This window comes from Callorhinus ursinus, unplaced genomic scaffold (assembly GCF_003265705.2).
Source record: "Callorhinus ursinus isolate GAN/ISIS: 27379988/994484 unplaced genomic scaffold, GSC_fseal_2.0 scaffold2, whole genome shotgun sequence".
Taxonomy (NCBI): Eukaryota; Metazoa; Chordata; class Mammalia; order Carnivora; family Otariidae; genus Callorhinus; species Callorhinus ursinus.
The window spans coordinates 14,171,784-14,191,223 of record NW_027397064.1 but is presented as its reverse complement, the minus strand read 5'-3'; the positions used below and the strand labels follow the sequence as shown (position 1 = coordinate 14,191,223).

The 19,440-nt window shown below is 39.4% G+C and overlaps 2 protein-coding genes and 1 non-coding gene across 7 annotated transcripts in view; 2 read left to right on the top strand and 1 right to left on the bottom strand.

Moving 5' to 3' along the window:
* Nucleotides 1–19,440, top strand: part of SGPP2 (sphingosine-1-phosphate phosphatase 2) — a 176,371-nt gene that overhangs the window by 14,139 nt on the left and 142,792 nt on the right. The gene's annotated exons all lie outside the window — the stretch shown is intronic.
* On the bottom strand, nucleotides 1,982–2,664 carry LOC112838206 (calcium load-activated calcium channel-like). Its single transcript, XM_073878067.1, has one exon. The coding sequence runs from the start codon at nucleotides 2,570–2,572 to the stop codon at nucleotides 2,006–2,008; it is 567 nt and encodes a 188-aa protein (XP_073734168.1). The 5' UTR covers nucleotides 2,573–2,664; the 3' UTR covers nucleotides 1,982–2,005.
* LOC112807939 (U6 spliceosomal RNA) lies at nucleotides 9,076–9,180 on the top strand. The gene has a single exon (XR_003204198.1). It is a non-coding gene; the product is annotated as a U6 spliceosomal RNA (small nuclear RNA).

The window sequence follows — 19,440 nt, the reverse complement described above, 5'->3', positions numbered from 1 at the left end:
GGTGAACAGAAGAAGCACGAAAAATGTCTGGATGTAAATGATCTCAATTCATCTGTGAGTAGTCCTAGGACAGTCACTGTTCGTTTGTGTTTGTGTGGCAAAAAGTACAAAACACACAGTTTACCATCTTAGCCATTTTTAAGTGTCCAGCTTAGTAGTTTTCAGAATATTCACATTGTTGTGAAACAGACCTCCAGAACTTTTTCATCTTGCAAAACTGAAACTCTATACCCATTAGACAGCTCTCCCTCTGCTCCCTCCCCCCAGCTCCTGGTAACCACCATTCTACTTGCAATTTCTATGAATTTAACTACTTTAGATACCACATACTAGTGGAATCATACAGTATATGTATTTTTGTGACTGGCTTATTTCACTTAGCATAACGTCCTCAAGGCTCATCCATGTTGTAGCATAGACAGAATTTCTTTCCCTTTTAAGATTGAATAACAATCCATTGTATGTATATACCACATTTTGGTTTTTTGGTTTTTTGTGGGGTTTTTTGTTTGTTCATTTGTTTTTAAAGATTTTATTTATTTATGTGTCAGAGAGAGAGAGAGTACAAGCAGGGGGGAGCAGCAGGCAGAGGGAGAAGCAGGCTCCCAGCTGAGCAAGGAGCCCGATGCGGGACTCGATCCCAGGACCCTGGGATCATGACCTGAGCTGAAGGCAACGGCTTAACCGACTGAGCCACCCATGTGTCCCAATATACCACATTTTGTATATCTATTCATCTGTCAATGGATATTTGGGTTGCTTCCACATCTTGGCTATTGTAAATAGTGCTGCTATGAACATGGATGTGCAAATATCTCTTCAAGATCCTGCTTTCCATTCTATAGATATAAACCAGAAGTGGGATGGCTGGCTCATATGGTAGTTCTCTTTTTAATTTTTTAATTTAACCTGTGTTCCATAGCGGTTATACCATTTTACAACCCCCCCCCCCCACAACAGTATACAGGGGTTCCAGTTTCCCCACACACTCACTAACATTTGTTATGTTCCGGTGTTTTTTTTTCTTTAATAGTAGCCATCCTAATGGGTATGAAATGATATCTTATTGTTTTGATTTGCATTTCTCTGATGATTAGTGATGTTGAGCATCTTTTCACATTCTTGTTGACCATTTTCATACGGTCATCTTTGGAGAAATGTTTATTCATGTCTTTTGCCTATTTTTTAATTGGTTGATTCCTGTTGTTGAGTTGTGCATATTTTGGAGTTTTTTTTTTTTTTACAAATCTATTTATTTTTTTAAGTAGGCTCCATGCCCAGTGTGGAGCCCAACATGGGGCTTCAACCCATGACCCTGAGGTCAAGAGTTGGACACTTAACTGACGGAGCCACCCAAGTGCCTTATGGGTGTTCTTTATATACTCTGGATATTAATCCCTTTTCAGATATATGATTTGCAAATATTTTCTCTAATTCTTTTTTTTTTTTTTAATTTTGGCATCTTTATTGATCCTGGGTCATATATTTGGCTTGGAAACAATGTACAACAAATAGTTCCAATTAAGATATCACAAACTAAATTTTTCTTCTAGATCTCTAAATGCTCATGTAGAGCCAACTTCCATGGCACACAGCACAGACTTAAGAGTCAGGCCCACAGAAAATATCCATGTAAGCCAAAGAAGAAAGATGCTATTTGTTTCTCATTACATAAACAATGCCTGAACTTATCTAACCAACAAACTTATTTTTCTAAAAATTTATCCGTGACTGAAAGTACTATTGTGTTTGCTGGGTGCCATTCTCATTTGAATCATACCCAAAAAGTCTAGAAATAACTCAGCACTAGAAAGTGGCCCAAGTGCTAAGGCTGTCTATGGCTCTTGCTACAAAATAGATGCCAGTCTAATTTGAAGGTTTAAAAAGAATGACAGGAATTACAGAGTTCTTGATTTCAAGAGAACTTCCCAGAAGGAGGTGGAGGACCAAGAAATCCACCTGCCTGCTTGGTGGCAGCATGACAGGAATTACAGAGTTCTTGATTTCAAGAGAACTTCCCAGAAGGAGGTGGAGGACCAAGAAATCCACCTGCCTGCTTGGTGGCAGCTCGTGAAGGGGCAAGACCAAGAATCTTCTGGATGTTCTGTCGAATTGACATGGTACAAAGAATATACAGAAAAATGAAGGAACAGTCTGTGGTGTCATCCCCTAGCAGGTTTCGATGAGACAGTCCTTGGATATAGGAAAGGGGAGTGAAAGGGAGCTTTGCCACCACTCTACCATCAAATATGGAATTGAACATTCCCATTAGGGCAGTAAAACAAAAGCCAATTGCAAACATGGATTTCATTCGGACCATGGATAGGTCTCTGTTGTTATTTTTCAGTTTCTCTTCTTGCCTCTCTATTTTCTTTTTTTGTTGTCTACCAGCTGACTCTGTTATTGTTTCCTTCTTCTTTTCCAGTTTTTTACTCTGTTTTTCCACCTCCGCTTTCAGTCTCTTGTACTCGTCTGTCCTGTAAACCAGGACCCAGGTTATACCCTCGGCAAGAAGAGCCGTGCACACGGAGATAAAAACGATGAGCAGTGTGTCCGCGAACATGGTGCTCATCTCGCACTTTCCTCTCTGCACTCCCACCCGCCAGGGGGGAAGCGCTCGAGAGCCTGCAAAAATTAAACGACAACGACTTCCCTGGATTTCTGGACCACTATTTTCTCTAATTCTATAGGTTGCCTTTTCACTCTGCTGATTGTGTCCTTTGATGCACAAGTTTCTAAGTTTGATGTGGTCTCATTTGTCTATTTTGCTTTTGTTGTCTGTGCTTTTGGTGTGTTATCCAAGAAATCCTTGTGACATTCAATGTCATGAAGCTTTCTCCCTTCATTTTCTTCCAGGAGTTTTGTAGTTTTAGGTCTTATGTTTGACGATTTAATGCATTTTTACTTAATTTTTGTATAGGGTGCAAGATAAGAGTCCAGCTTCATTCTTTTGTATGTGCATATCCAGTTTTCTAACGCCATTTGTTGAAGACACTGTCCTTTCTCCATTGGGTGATCTTGGCACCCTTGTTGAAGATCATTTGACCATATATGTGAGGATTCGTTTCTGAGCTCTGAATTTAAAAAAAAAAAATTAATTTATTTGAGAGAGAGAGCATGAGCAGTGGGGAGAGGCAGAGGAAGAGGGAAAGCAGACTCCCTGCTGAGCAGGGAGCCTGATGCAGGGCTCAATCCCAGGACCTGAGATCATGACCTGAGCTGAGAGCAGATGCTTAACCATCTGAACCCACCCAGGCACCCCTCTGAGCTCTATATTTTATTGCACTAGTCTACTGGTCTGTCTTTATGCCAGTACCACACTGCTTTGATTACTGTAGCTTTGTAATTTTTAAATTTTTTTTAAGTAAAATAAATAAACCCCAGCGTGGAGCCCAACACGGGGCTTGAACTCATGACCCTGAGATCAGAACCTGACCCAAGATCAAGAGTCAGATGCTCAACCGACTGAGCCACCCAGGCACCTCTGTAATTTTTTTTTAAATCAGAAAGTGTGGGTCCTCCAGTTATCTTCTTCTTTTTTGAAATTGTTTTGGCTATTCAGAGTTCCTTAAGATTCCATCCATTAGGATGAATTTTCCTATATCTTCAAAAAAATGCCCCTGGGATTTTTGATAGAAATTGCCCTGACAGTCATTGTTCCTTAATAAATGCAGTGGAGAATCTCAAAAAAAAGTGGTGAAAGTTACCAAGGCAGCAGACAGAAGCTTGATAGCTAGAAGCATGTATACTTTTCTCAACCTCTTTGTAAAATAAAACTATCACAGTAGAAAATTATACCAGTAAATGTATTTGTCTTAGTTTGTCTTTTTCTCAGATCTCTACAAATTAAATGGTGGTCCATGGGCGCCTGGGTGGCTCAGTTGGTTAAGCGACTGCCTTCGGCTCAGGTCATGATCCTGGAGTCCCGGGATCGAGTTCCACATCGGGCTCCCTGCTCAGCGGGGAGTCTGCTTCTCCCTCTGACCCTCTTCCCTCTCGTGCTCTCTCTCATTCTTTCTGTCAAATAAATAAATAAAATCTTTAAAAAAAAATAAATGGTGGTCCTTAGTAGAAAGGGAAGAGAGAATCAGTTGTTTCCTTTGAGCAGTAATTTTTTTTAAGATTTATTTATTTTAGAGAGAGAGAGAGAGAGCAAGCGAGCAGTAGGGGAGGGGCAGAAGGAGAGGGAGAAAGAATCTCAAGCAGACTCTGCGCTGAGCAGAGCCTGATATGCAGGGCTTGATCTCATGACCCTGAGATCACAACCTGAGCTGAAACCAAGAGTTGGGCGTTTAACCAACTATGCCACCCAGGTACCCCAAGAATATAGTAATTTTAATAATAACAATAATAATAGTGATTGCCATGGTATCATATAATTTGTTTAGCATTTATGTTATATAAAGCATTTATAGTCCATTATATCATTTTATTTTAGTCCAAAGCAGCATGTCCCAAAGTTATGATCCCTGGAATACTGGTTCCTGGGAGTCATTGCAAACTACATTCTTTTATAGTCTGCACTTAGGGATTCATTGTTAAAAGCTCTGAGGAGTCCTGCTGCAGATATATAAAGAAATCAGTTCAGTTTTATATAAACCAGTGTTTACCAAATGTTATGGCTACAATTTTTTTTAGTAAACTTTGTTAATGTCCCATGAATGTAAGGTATGACTAAAGGCACTCAGGGCAGAGAATTTAAATGAACAGTTTTTATTTTTTTATTTATTTTTAAAAAGATTTTACTTAGAGAGAGAGTGCGAGAGTGTGAGAGAGAGGGAGAGAACACAAGCAGCAGGAGTGGTACAGGGAGAGGGAGAAGCAGGCTCCCCACTTAGCAGGGAGCCCAACATGGGGCTTGATCCCAGGACCCCGGGATCAGGACCTGAGCTGAAGGCAGACGTTTAACCGACTGAGCCACCCAGGTGCCCCTAAATGAAGTTTTTAAATGCTGCATTGCAAATATTGAGTTTGTTTACAGTGGTACAGGAAATAAGATGCATAGGACAAGGGAGCACATCAGTCAACACAGGACTGATTTCTCCCTTCATGCCTAGAAGGAGCTAAAGCTGGGGGTAACAGTTGGCATGCATGGAGACCTGGGTGTGTTTGTCATAAGGAAACTGGACCATTTCTTCCATATGCTATACTCGTGAAACTGTGTACCATCCTATTTGCAGCAATACCCTTGCTGAAAAAGAGCAAATGGGTTCTGAAGTTATATTGAGCCAGGCCAGATGAGATCTACTTAATCACCTCTTCACATGATGATGATTTGGAGTATTTCCTATAGAGCAAAATAAATTACCTTTCATCCAGCATGATTAATCATATTGATTGTTTATATATTTCTCTCCCTGGCCATGATATATTCTTCCTAATTTCTTTTAAAGAATGGCTTCTTCCAAAACACTAAGAGCTCAAAAACCTTTAAATGATGTATTATTTATCTCTCTGGTCACACAGATTCCTTCAGAGTCATTACTGACTCATTCCTACAGAGTCATTAAATCCATCAACGGCTCATTTGCTGACTTAATAATCAGCAAATTTGGTTTTCAGGAGACTCAGGCGGCTGTAGAGGGCAGATCCATGAGGTGGTATCACATCCATTACCAGCATGCAGCGGCGAGGTGCTCACTTCAAACCAGGGGAACATGTGTGGGCCTGCAGCTCAGACAGTTTTGGAGGCCCTTTTTAAATAATTCAAATTATTAGACACTACATTGAATATTCACTTAGAAACATCATGTAAACGACCACCATAACAACAAAATACTTAAAGCTGACAAACTCTGGAAAGATCTCAAAATGTAGAAAAAGAAACACATATTTATTTAATATTTAGTTATCTGATACGTGACTCAATAAAATTCTTGTCTGTATGTGCTTGATCACCTATTCCTGCAACAGTGATTTTGTCCTGGTTTCTACGGGGAGACTAGAAGGAGAAATCAGACTCACCTCTGATTGGATCAATCCAGTAATGGATTGGTGGTGAATCACGATGGTGGATGAAATGATATTTTGTTTTGTTTTGTTTTGTTGCCATGGGTGAAAGGATGTTTTTTATTTTTGATAGTGTGGAAAGATTTCTTTCGGCTTCACAACGTACTCTTGGTACACTTTTTAGGATTGTTACCGATTTTAGGAAAACTTCTCTCAATTGTCTTTCACAGACGAGCTGTAGGATTTCAAGGCATTTCAGAGGTTGGTTGTTGCAGAAGTGAATCTTAAATACTTTCTGAATTGATAACACTCATGGATCAGCTTGTCTTCGGGGTCCCTAATGTTGTGGCATATTACGAGGGTCATGTCAGACCCTGCACCTTCATTTATCATGGTGGACCGTGTCAGTAGAGTGGGTGTTAGAAGCATTACTAACAATTGTTCCTGTAGGGGGTGCAGCTAGAAGTAACTAAACTATACACAGAAGAGTCTGTGAACCACACAAATGTCCCACTAAACCAAAACTAGACGTAACCCATCAACTTTCTTAGTCATGATCCAAAAATGCCCATGGCTCCTCCTGTAGAACCCAACACAAAGGGAACTATGAGGAGAAGCTGCAGTGGGAAAGAAACAGTGGCCCCAGCCATTTGTGGTTAAAATATCATACTCCTATAAATTTTACAAGAACATATGGCCATGGAAGCACTTACAAGTGCTCCCCATGAGGAGCCATGAAATTTAAGCTTTATTGGTTTCCTGGTAAATCCACTTCTTCATTTTTGTCCACTCCAATTTTCTTTGGTGGAGCTGCTGTAGTTTCTTTAGAAATGATGCATGTTTGCTTGTTGAACTGAAGGACCAGATCTGTCGAAAATATGACACAACCGTGTAGGAGATGTGCACATGGCTGTATTTCAGCTGGCCAATTTATTACGTTTAATAGAACAATTTCTTGACATTATGGGATCAGTAGCTTTTAAATCTGAGGTTAAAATCATCTCTGTAGCTTTCTAAAAATACAATACACAATACACCCAGAAATTCTGATTCGGTAGACCCAGGGTGAGGAATCTCCAATTTTCAAGTTTCCCAGCTGATTCTGATGTGCTGCCAAGTTTGAGACCCACTGATGTAGACACAATATTTGGATGAATGCCTCTGCCTGCCGCAGTTCCATGGGACAAAATAAAGGGTGAACTTACAAAGAGGCTTTTGGTTTGGTGCAAGCAAGAGTGGTGAGTTCACCATCAAGTCAACTGCACCAGCACTTGGTAAGGAGATTGTCATAGGTTTTGTATTAGCTCAGACTCTTTTGGGTGCAAATAGAAAATCCCATTTCAAACTAGTTTAGGCATCAAAAGGAACTTATGGACTCCTGTGGCCACAATGTTCCTTTCAGGTGTGGCTGAATTGAGGTTTCACATAGCCTTCCACAGGGCATTTTCCATGGAGAGAAAGCACCCCTTTCAATAATGAGTCTTGGAAGAGAGTTTTATTGCCCTGGCTGGGTCAAGTGTCTATTTCTGACCCAATTGCTACATCCAGACCATGGTCTGACTGGCCAGACCTGAGCCAGAGGACCACCTCAGGCCTTCAGGGTTGGTCAGCCTCACTGACCCATGAGACCTGAGAAAGGGGGCGGGGGTTGTTCCCGTAAGGAAAATCAGGGTTGCAGGCAGAAACAACTGATGAATGGGTGGTTGGCTCAGTGACCTCCAGAGCCACTTCTAACTGAGGGCAGACTTGCTTTGTCTTTGCTCAGGCCTCACACTTGCCCAGCCCTGGTGCCGTGCGCATCTGACACCCTGTTCCTGACAAATGGGGCCATGGGACTGTGGGGAGGGGTGCTCTGGAAACTGTCTGGTGATCTGCGGCTTTCTGTCTCCTGTTTGGGTGAGGTGCCTGCAAGCAGTTTTGCAACAGTCCAAAATGAGATTGTGAATCAGAGGAGACTAAGCGGAGAGGTGGAGTCAAGATCCAAAGCCAAAGGAGGCAAAGTCAACAGAGGTTGACAAGAGGATGTTTCCGAAGTACATGGAGGTGTGCATGCGAGAAAGTAATTTTGGAGCAGAAGGACAGCTAGAACAACTGGCAAGGCCATCTCCTGCAGCTGTTGGGGGGCCCAGAACGGCTAACCCCACGATCCACTCACCAAACATGTTTCTCCATAATGAGATAGGTGCTTTTTTGCATTAACTATCACACTATCACAAGTCAGTGGGAAGGCAGACCCAGAGACGGGCCAGCCATATCCCCCTCAAGGAAGGTTCACTGTTGAGCTGTAGAGAGGTCTGTCACCGCACAGCTCCCAGCTGATGGCTCCTTCAGGGCCTACCTGGGCAGCCAACAGCAGCTGGGTCTGAGATCATGCCTGCCCTAGGCAGCCTGCATCTAGATGTGGAGTATGAAGGTCCGGCTAGTTCAGTCCACTGAGGGACAACTTTAATGGCTGTTGCTTGCTCTGCAGCTCTCCACCCGTCCAGGGGCTTTATGAGGCCTGCAGCTCCTTTTCCCCCTCTGCCCAGTTCTTCCCACGAGCTTTCACCAGCATTGATCCCCAGTGAACATCTTGAACCCCAGACTTGGTTTCAGTATCTGCTTCTGGAAAACCCACCCTGTGATAAGTATCATTAGGTTACATTTTAATTGGCCTATTTGAAGTAAGAAGAAACCTGCAACTTGCAAACTACGTTTTAATTCATAAAAAAAAAAAGAAGACCTAGGACTCCTTCTCTTTCGCTTAAAAAAATAAGATATTGTGACACCTGACACTAACACAACACTTAAGTGAATTATACAGGGATTTTTAAAAAATTTTAAAATATGGATATCACATTGAAAAAAATCTAAACTGTGTATTTGCACAGTAATCAAATATAGAGTGCTTGATTCTAAGTTGGTAGTTCCTATATAATTTTTTTTTTAAGTGCAGATTTCTGGGGGGACTTGGGTGGCTCAGTTGGTTGGGCAACTGCCTTCGGCTCAGGTCATGATCCTGGAGTCCCGGGATCGAGTCCCACATCGGGCTCCCTGCTCAGCAGGGAGTCTGCTTCTCCCTCTGACCCTTCCCCCTCTCATGCTCTCTCTCTATCTCATTCTCTCTCTCAAATAAATAAATAAAATCTTTAAAAAAGTAAATAAAGTGCAGATTTCTGGAACGATACAGAGAAGATTAGCGTGGCCCCTGTGGCAGATGACACACAAATTCATGAAGACTTCCCTATTTAATAAATAAATAAATAAATAAATAGTGCAGAATCCCCCCTCAGTTCTTTTTATTAGCCTCTCTTAAGAATCAGAGTGAAACATTTTCTTTGATTTTGCCAAACCTTGAGGACCCTGTAAATTCACAAGAAGTTGTGTAAGGAAAAAGATCTTCTAGTTTAATTAAATATTTGGGTAGGAAGGAGTCATTGTCTTCATCAGATGTTTTCAATCAAAAATTTTAAAAATTAAAATAAGGGGGCACTGGGGTAGCTCAGTCGGTTACGCGTCTGCCTTCGGCTCAGGTCATGATCCCAGGGTCCTGGGATCGAGCCCCATGTGGGGCTCCCCACTCAGTGGGGAGCCTGCTTCTCCTTCTCCCTCTGCCATTCCCCTGCTTGTACTCTCTCACTCTCTCTCTCTCTCTCTCTCTGTCAAATAAATAAATAAATAAAATGTTTTTTTTTTTTAATAAAAAGATTAAACTCAACACTGAAACTGTTTAGAACACGGTATTATTTTTCATTCACAAAGGCATATCGGTATCTCAAAACATATTTACATGATGATTTTGAACCTCGGTTTTATTTCATTACAGCTGTGGAGAGTATGTACTTAGTAGAGGCCTAGAGTTTTTAGAGACCCTGTTAAATTATTTTCTTTTTAAAAGGGAGTAAAATATCATAATTTAGACTCTTAAAATGTATTTTTTTAATCCAAGCCATAAAGCACACAGCTAAAAAATTGAAACAGCTCAGAACAACTTATTATGAGAAAAGACCAATCCCCACATCGGTGCTGCTCACTTCCAGCCTGTCTCTCCTGAAGCAGCCCTATTAATCATTTATGTCGTAAGTTCTGTTAGTGGTTACCTAATGCATCTCTAAATTACGTACTTACGTCGCCACTTCCTGATCTGTCAACTTTGGATATTAAATATTGATTTTCTGCTATCGTGGGTAAGGATTTAGTTCCTCCATTGTCCCAGTTTGTATTTTTGTATTTCTATTTTTAGTTTCTTTGTAACTGTAAATAATATGCTAAAAACTATGTCTTATTCCATTGGTTTTCAAAGGCTCTTGTGATTGCTCCTTTTATGATGAGAATATTAACACCCTTATCCTTTCTTCTACATCTCTTCCCTCCCTTATTTCCTGACCTCTGTTCACTGTTCTCTAACCTTTATGATGTCAATGTTGATAGATTTTTATTCTGTGGTAATCCTAATTAACTATGTCTAAAGGTTGGTTCTACTTATTGAAATGGAAAAAAACAGTGTTCCCTCTTCTATGAGTCATGACTGGTTTATCAGAGACCCATGTCATGTGCTTTGAACATACCTCTTTGTGGTTTCATTGTCATGAAACTTGAACCTCCCCAAGGGGAATGTTCTAGGCGTCAAGGTCAAATGTCTTTTCCTTTCTTATATGCTGTCAGTTATTCAGAACCACACTCCAGTTTAGTTGCTGTATATTTGAATTGTGATTTTTTTTTAAGATTTTATTTATTCGAGAGAGAGAGAGAGAGCACAAAAGCCAGGATGGAGGGGCAGAGGGAGAGGGAGAAGCAGACTCCCTGCTGAGCAGGGAGCCCCATGTGGCCTCCATCCCAAGAACCTGGGATCATGACCTGAGCCCAAGGCGGACACTTAACCAACTGAGCCACCCCGGCGCCCCTGAATTGTGATTTTTTAATTGATTTTTTTCCTACCTTCTGATTGCTTTCTCTCTTATTGTTGCTGGTGAATGAAAAATAATGGGCTTTATTCACTGTTATTTGCATATCTTATTGATTCTGTTGATTGAATTTTTTTTTCTCCTTCTCCTATATCTTGGAGAGTGTCCCCTTGGAGTGCTCTGGTTTCACATTTTAACATGGACTGATTTTTTTTTTCAGAATAGCTGCTCAAGTTTCATCTTGAAGTGTGCTTTCATTAGATGCCTGGTTAGTGACATGGTTTCTTAGATCCCTTATCATTCTGTCTTGGTGTTCACCTTCAGGTAAATTCTTCAGAAATAGTGTAACCTAAACTCTATGAGTTCTTGCATGTCATAAAAAGAAAATGACCATTTCCCATTCTAAGTTGATAGAGTTTGTATGGTACCCTTGATTCAAAACTATTTTTCCTCAGAAATTAGCTGCTGAGAAGGCTAATGCAGTTGAGTTTTATTTCCCGAGGGTGACCTGTTGTTGCTCTCTGGAAGATTTAGAATATTCTTTTATTCTTGGTGCCCCAAAATTTCTCGGTGATATATCTGAGCCTGGGTCTTTAAAAATTAGGAAAAATTTAAGACATATGAAGGGGCATAAAGAATAATATAATGGAAATAAAACACTGGATATTCCTTTTTTCATTTAGTCTCCTTGGCTCACGAAGGTCCCCCTTATTAGAATTTTTATTAGTGGAATGGATTCATCCTCTGTCTCTTTTTTTTTCTATTATCTATTTCTTTTTTTTTAAGATTTTATTTATTTATTTGACAGAGAGAGACAGCAAGAGAGGGAACACAAGCAGGGGGAGTGGGAGAGGGAGAAGCTGGCTTCCCGCTGAGCAGAGAGCCCCACATGGGGCTCGATCCCAGGACCCCGAGATCTTGACCTGAGCCAGTCAGACGCTTAACTGACTGAACCACCCAGCCACCCATATCCCTATATTTTTAGCTCTTCTCTCATACCTGTCTGTCATACCTGAACCCAGAACCACTCTGGAGCTCTGTTGAGAAGATTGGTTCCCTTCTCCACTGCAGCTTCCTCCTAGAATATTCTAAACTGCCACCTCCTCAGCTATTAAACTTCTATCTGTTGCTGTCTTCCAGAAATTTGCTTACATCTCTCATCTGCAAGGTCACCCTCTGAATAGCTTGCTTTTATTACTGTTTTTATTCCTGTACTATTATTTTAATGGGATTTCTACAGAGAAGAGAATCAAAAATATGTGCTCAGCATGTAGATGACATTGTGAATCAAAAAAAAAAGTAAGGATTTTCCATTCTGCCCTCATTTAAAAACTTATAGACGTGTAGAAAAGCTAGCCAGTTTATGACACGTTTCTCCTGAAGGACCCTATAAGGATAAACTTCCTTATATATATATATTTGAATATAAAGCAATTAAGTTCTCATTATGAATGAGAACTCCTTGTGTCTAGAACCTGACAGGTACTGCCTCCTTGAATGCTCATTTTACAGAGGGAGAAACAGAGGCCCAGTCCAGCAGTTTACACAAGGCCACACAACTAGTAAGTGGCAATTCAGTTTCAAAACCCAGTTCTGTCGGCTTCCTACACTGTGCATGTTGCCTATGAGGGGGCATAGGCTGATACAAAGTATGAAGGATGCCAACAGAAGCAACTTCTGAGCATAAAATAAAGACCCTAAGTATCTAGTTCAATTGATTGTGGCCACAGTCCATGTGTACACCAAAGGTGACCAGAAATTCTTTGTGAAGAGAAGATACTCTTCTTTCTGCCTAAGACTGAACATTCCAAGGGAGCAGGTTTAATTGACGCCCAAGTCTTTTGTGGTAAACAGGCTGTTGTCTTTTATTTTAGTTCTCTTCTTGAAAGGCTCTGCTGAACTCTGTCCTCAGCAAATGCACTACAATCATATTGGCATTTCAGTTTTGGAGAAAAAAATCATTAATTACAATGTACATTATTGAACACCCAAAGTAGTAGGATTACACTCTGGGAAGGGCAGCATATGCACCCTGTATTAATCAATTATTGCTACAAATCCAAACCATACTGACAGTATTAGACATGTGATTTTTTTTTTTTAAAGGATGGAACTGCTTTACTTACACTAATCTCATGTTTCCTTTCCTCAGTTTGAAGTTTTAAAAGACTGACATTTTCTGTGGGTTAATTAAATCAAATATTTAATACTATTTTTAAAAACCCATTTCATGACAATGAATTGAACATATGCAGATGGAAAGAAATGAGAACTGTAGCTCTCCAGATGGAAGCTCTTCAGAACAGATGCCATCATCTCGACATGTGCTCTGGAGGAAGAGGATTAATCAAAATAAGGAATAACAATGTAGTGCTTACTGGTTATGGCTGGTTCCTAGTTTATAGGGTAACTGACATATGTGCGGGGGTCAGAATGCAGTGAGGCCAGTGCAAAGAGCCACTGCTTCATATGGTACAATTTGCAAGGGAGTCAGGAGCAAGGGGTATAGCTTGTCTCGTTATTTTAATTATTGTTTTAATTAATTGCTGGAAGTGAAATTGCCATCTCTAGAAACCCCGAGATAGGCACAGCAGCAAGGAGGTACAGAGCCCTCGCAAAGGGCTCAGAATACCGGTCCTCCAGCTCTGATTTTCTCTCCTTAGCAAGTTGATAGAAACACCTAACCTGGGGGAAATGTTACCAGCTAATATTATTTTCCTCAATATATCTTTTTCTACTGAGCCAATTAATCTTTAAGAAGATTTCTCTTTTTGTGCTTTATGGGCTGAGTGTTGGTATTTTGCCTGTGCTATTCAAGGAAAGAAAGGGAAATTCTTGGCAAAATAGATTTGTGTTGCAGTTGATTGGAATGGAAAGACTTGAATGATGAATTCAGATGAGTTCTGCCTGTGTTCTGCCAAATTTTTTTTTAATAGGAGAAGGGGATCAAAAGGTTAAAAATGAGGGAAGGAAAGGAGGGAAGAAGGAAGGCAGGCAGGCAAACCAGTGACAGTTTTGCAAAAACCTCTGCCCTGTATTCAGATATTTAAGCCACATTTGCCTTTGATTTCTCTCTGAAATAGCTCTACAAAACTCAAGGTATACTTGAAATTTAAGCAAGGTTAATAAAAGAACCTGTAAGCCTGGGAAAGGTATTAGAGCCAGATTCATGCCCAGATAATATTGGCCAATGAAATCATCTTTATGAGAGAGAAGAAGACCTCAGTGGTGTAAGATACCATGATGTTATGAGAGGCTAGACCTGAATATGACCCTTAGAGTCAAGATCCTAGCAGGGCAGAAAAACAGAACGAAAGGAGAACTGAAGTATGGCTTACTAGAACCTTCCACCAGCCCCTATGCAGCCTCTAGAGCTCAACTCACTGAAGAAATGCAACATGAAATTCCAGATGATGTAAAGCCATTTCAGACAATATTTGTACCCAGAGGGCAAGGGAGAATTGAGGCCATTGTGTAGATAACAAAGGCACATCTTTCTTTGTTGGAGATTTAGATGACTGGAAAGACAGTCTTTGGACCATGATGGGAGAAGTGCTATATGGAGCCAAGAGGATGCACTGAAGATGAGCTGCTGTGATCTCATGTAATAAGGCCAAGGACGTCTTACTTTACAGTAACATAGAATTGGATACACAGTGACATGGTGGTTTATTGGTGATAAACACCAGAGTAGTATATACTTGAGAGCACCAAAATATATAATAATCACAGTCTGAAGGAAAGTACAATTAAATGTGATATATTGGATTTGGCTTTTTAAATTATGTGAATTTATGTCCATTTTAAAGAAGAGGCTAATGATTTTTAAATGATATGTCAATTAGAGTTGGAATCTAGAAATGCTATTTTAAACTTTGCAAGTCAGGAACAATTCCACAGGATACCTTCACTGTGAATAAGGAATAACTTCAGCTCTGTCCTACTAATGCTGACCAATAACAGTGTGGGGGCTGATATGAACATCCAGCAAAATGCAGAGTTCTGAATCAATTGCCAGTGTTTAGAACATCTCAAGTGCTTAAAAGAAACTTTAAAGATGACAAATATTTTCATTTTGCCAGCTCTACTATATTTTCAAGTTAGCTGCTGACTAGTCACAATGCTTAACTGCTAAAAGTTTAGCAAAATGTCTGTATTAAGTAGATTTATGTAATACAGGGCTTAAATGTCTTTTTTCACTGAGGAGTAAAAAGTAGAATTCATAGGGCAATGGCTAAGCACACGAGCTACAGTCAGAGAGACCCTGTGGGAATCCTGCCTCTGCTCTGACAGCATGAAAATGATTTCTAAACCCTCTGAGCCTAAATTTCTTCATTCAGGGGCCTAATAATCGTACCTATTCTTTAGGTGTTATAAAGATTAAATGAAATAAAGTACTTGATAAGTGCCTGACTTATAAGATACAAGATTTTGTTTTGTTACATTTTAATGGAAATTATTCAACATGATGCAATTTTAATAGATACGGTTTGGGAGCATAAATACAAGGGACTTTAAACAGAAACATCAAAATTTTACATACAAAATTTCCTTCCTGATGAAATGCATAGTTTAACATGCTTACCTAGAGCCATCTTTGCAAATTTCTACCTGTGGGTGTTTTGGGCAAATAAGTGAGTTCAGTGGATTGTTTATAAAGGTTCTAACTCAAAGGAGAGGAGTGCTGAATTTATTAATTTATTGATCGATTCATTCATGACTGTATTCAGTCATGAATGCAGTGATCACATTCCCTCTGTCTAGAATCTGAATTAAGACCCAGGGGAAATTTTAATCCGTGGGAGGCTGACAGGCCATTTAGAACAAGGCTGAGACAGCTAAATTGGGCCAAGCAGGAGATAAGGATGCAGAAGGAGGGACATGAGGGAGAGAGTGAGAACCAGGGCCAACATGAGTGAGAAACAATTGGGGGCTCAGGCAGAGACAGTGGGCAAGGCCTGCCAGATGGGGGCAAGGCCTTGATTAGGACTGATTCTGTTTCTAGACTCATGCACACTGATGACCCTTTGGCTCTGGGAGATTTCCCTGATGCCCCAAATTTTTGCCACCTCCCTCCCCATTGTACCTACTCTTGTTTAAATGGGTTTCTATGCCTTAAAACTCCAAGAGAAGAGCCTGGTGCATAGTGGATGCTGAAAAATCACTTTCCTTTGGACTTCATAACTTTCCTGGGTTTCCTGTTGACTCAGGGTGGAAACTTTCCTGGAAGCTAGTGAGAGTCAAAACATCATACCAGTATCAGTGTCTCTTATTCTGGTGATCCTCCCAAAAAAGGACCATTTAGGGGGAATTAGTGGTATGGGACTTTGATCCTTGGCATCATTAGCTCTCCCATTTGTCTAATGCTACCAAGTTTGCTGGTTGGAAAATGGACATGATGAGGGTAGCACCAACATTCAAGTAGGTGCAGAAGGGAGGTGTCAGAAATAGGCATATTCTTTTTTTAAAAAAATTTTAAGTAATCTCTACGCCCAACATGGGGCTCGAACTCATGACCCCAAGATCAAGAGTTATATGCTCCTCTGACTGAGCTAGCCAGGTGCCCCAGAAATAGGAATATTCTGTATTGATATATCATTATTCCTCTAACTAACATGCACTTAGAGACATGAAATCTGTTGACAGTTTGGAAGACAAAGGCTCCAGGATGCTAAGTGAGGGTCCAATAAGATTGCAAGAGACAAATGCCCATTTTCCCCCAACTCTCTTCTCTATTGTGGCCATTATTCGGTGCCATATAGCCTCTTTGCAATGACCTGTCCTGGTGGGGTGTGCTATGCTGGATTAACATAATGGCCCTTCTTTAATCGCTATTACTATGACTTTTTCAAAAGTCTTGAACACTGTTGACAGAAACTGCTTTACGCTAAGGCACAGGAATGTTGGGCACAGAACCTGCAGGGCTTAGTGAATGGAGGCTGAAATTCCACACTGCTAATGAAGCATGATATTTAAGAGTTGAAGCAAATTACCTATGAGGTCTCAGCCTTGAGCTCTAGGAAGTAAATCTCTTATACAATTACAAGGTTGAATTAACTGTCCAAATTAAAAAAAAATTAACTGTCCAAATATTATTTATTGCCTTATAATATTTAGCTCTTTATCCCTCAATGATTATTATTTACTAAATAACTATTACTAGTGTTAAGGAGTAAAGTACTACATGTAATAATAATTATTATAAATAAAGTCATTATTTATACGTATCATATAGAACTTACTATGCTAATTCAAATATCTATTTAAATTTCATATCCTGTTCATTGTATTACAATATATAACACTTTATCCCTATCTAATTACTAGTACATAGTAGTATTAGTATTTTGTACTAGTAGTCCTAGCAACTAGTAATCATTTACTACTAATAATTAGTATTATTTAGGTATAAAACAAGCTAGGTGTAGAAATAAATATATAAATACACATACATAAATACTTGAAAATAAAGCTCTCATACACTTATAAAAATAAAGTGCTATATAATAATAATTATTTCAGAATATTTGGAAAATATAGAAAATAGTAAAAGAGGGGTGCCTGGGTGGCTCAGTGGTTAAGCATCTTCCTTCGGCTCAGGTCATCATCCCAGGGTCCTGGAATCGAGCCCCACATTGGGCTCCCTGCTTGGCGGGAAGAGGGCTTCTCCCTCTCCCACTCCCCCTGCTTGTGTTCCCTCTCTCACTGTGTCTCTCTCTGGCAAATAAATAAATAAAATCTTAAAAAAAAAAAAAGGTTTCAGGATGAAACATTAAAAAAAAAAGAAACTAGAAAAAGAGACAGAAAATCCCATATTACACAACTCCCAAAGACTATCACTTATTGATGTGTTAGTCTATTTCCTTTTGATCTATTTTCTACACAAAAGTGGTATTATTGGTGCTGTCATTTTCCTTGATTGTGATTGTAAGCATATAGAATTTTGTATTGTACTTTTTAAAGATAATATAATATCTCTAGCATTTTCCAAATTTTCATGAGGTCTTCCTAAATGTAATTGTTCATCATAACACAGTTTTTCATCATACATTAACTTTATCATCTGTAAGTGGAAATTTAAGTTCTTTCCAAATAATTTTAATGCTTATTCTTTGAATATTTTAAAGTAAGTTTTTGTTAGAATGTAGGAGCATCTTTCTAGTATCTGTATTTTACTTGTTTAAATCTGCTTAGTTGTTTCAAAGAGTCACTCACCATATATCTTTTTAATTCATAGGAAATTTAGATATTTATACTTAAGACGCAAAGGAATTTACTAAAAAAAAAAAAATTCTAAAGAGTCACTCCTCTGAGTCTTTCTAGTTTGTTTGAAGACAGTTTGGGAGTTCCTAGAGTCTCCGTGATCATATTCTCACGGACTCAGTCACTAATGCTAATGGTATTTTGGTTTTTGGAGGCATTTCTCCGAGAACTGTCTGGGTAAAGTGATTCAGTGTAATATTTGGAACATTTTCCTTATTGGTGTTTTGCTTGAACTTTATTAGATTATTTTTAGAGGGGGAGGGACAGAGGGAGAAGGAGAGAGAATTTTAAGCAGACTCCACACCCAGCACAGAACTGGGCACGGCGCTCGATCTCACAACCCCAAGATCATGACCTGAACTGAAATCAAGAGTCGAATACTTAACCAACCGAGTCACCCAGGTGCCCCTATTAGATTTTTTAAATAACAAAAGTGACATGATTTAACAAGTCAAACAATACAGAAACATTTAAGAAATGTAACAATCTGCTCTCTACTCCTGCCCCCCAAGATAAATGTAACAGTTTGCTGTGTAACCTTCTGTGTCCTTATGCTCATGTTTATGTATATAACCGTGATCATTTAATGATATGTGATACACACACACACACACACACACACACACACACACACACACACACACACCGGGGGGGAGTTTGGGATTTTTTGTTATTTGAAAATATCATTACACCACATACATTATTCTACAATGTCTTTTTTCACTTAGTAATATATATATATCATGGGTATCTCCAAAGCAATAATATACACCTAACACCCTTTCTACTAGCTGCATAATAGTACATGGTATGGGTATAGCAGTTTATTCAACTGTTCCTAATAGTGTACATTCAGGGCATTTAGAGGTAGATTTTTTACATTACAAACAATGCCATAATAAAAACTCTTCAACATATATTCTTATATATTGCTTTTTTATTTTTATGGGCTACATTCTTCTAAGTGGAATCCTTAAAGCATATGGATATTTCAATTTTCAGGAGATATTTCCAGATTAATTTCACAAAAGATTGTAGCAATTGACAGCTATGTATGAAATTGCCAGTTGCAGCTCCACCCTTAATAACATCAAATTCTATTGCTCTTAATACTTGACAATCTGAACTTGAAACATTGTCCTGCTTAGCTTGCATTTCCATACTACTAATAGAGTTATGTATATTTTCAAGTGTTTGTTGATGTTTGCATTTTGTCTGTGAATACCCTGTTCATATCTTTGCCCATCCTTTTGCTGGGTTGTTTGTCTTTCTTATGAATTAATAGGAAGAATTTGTACATTAGGGGAAATGACACTTGCCCTGTCACATACTATGCCAATCATTT

Excerpts from the sequence above, each read along its gene's own strand:
- LOC112838206 (XM_073878067.1), bottom strand. The coding sequence starts at position 2,572 with ATGAGCACCATGTTCGCGGACACACTGCTCATCGTTTTTATCTCCGTG.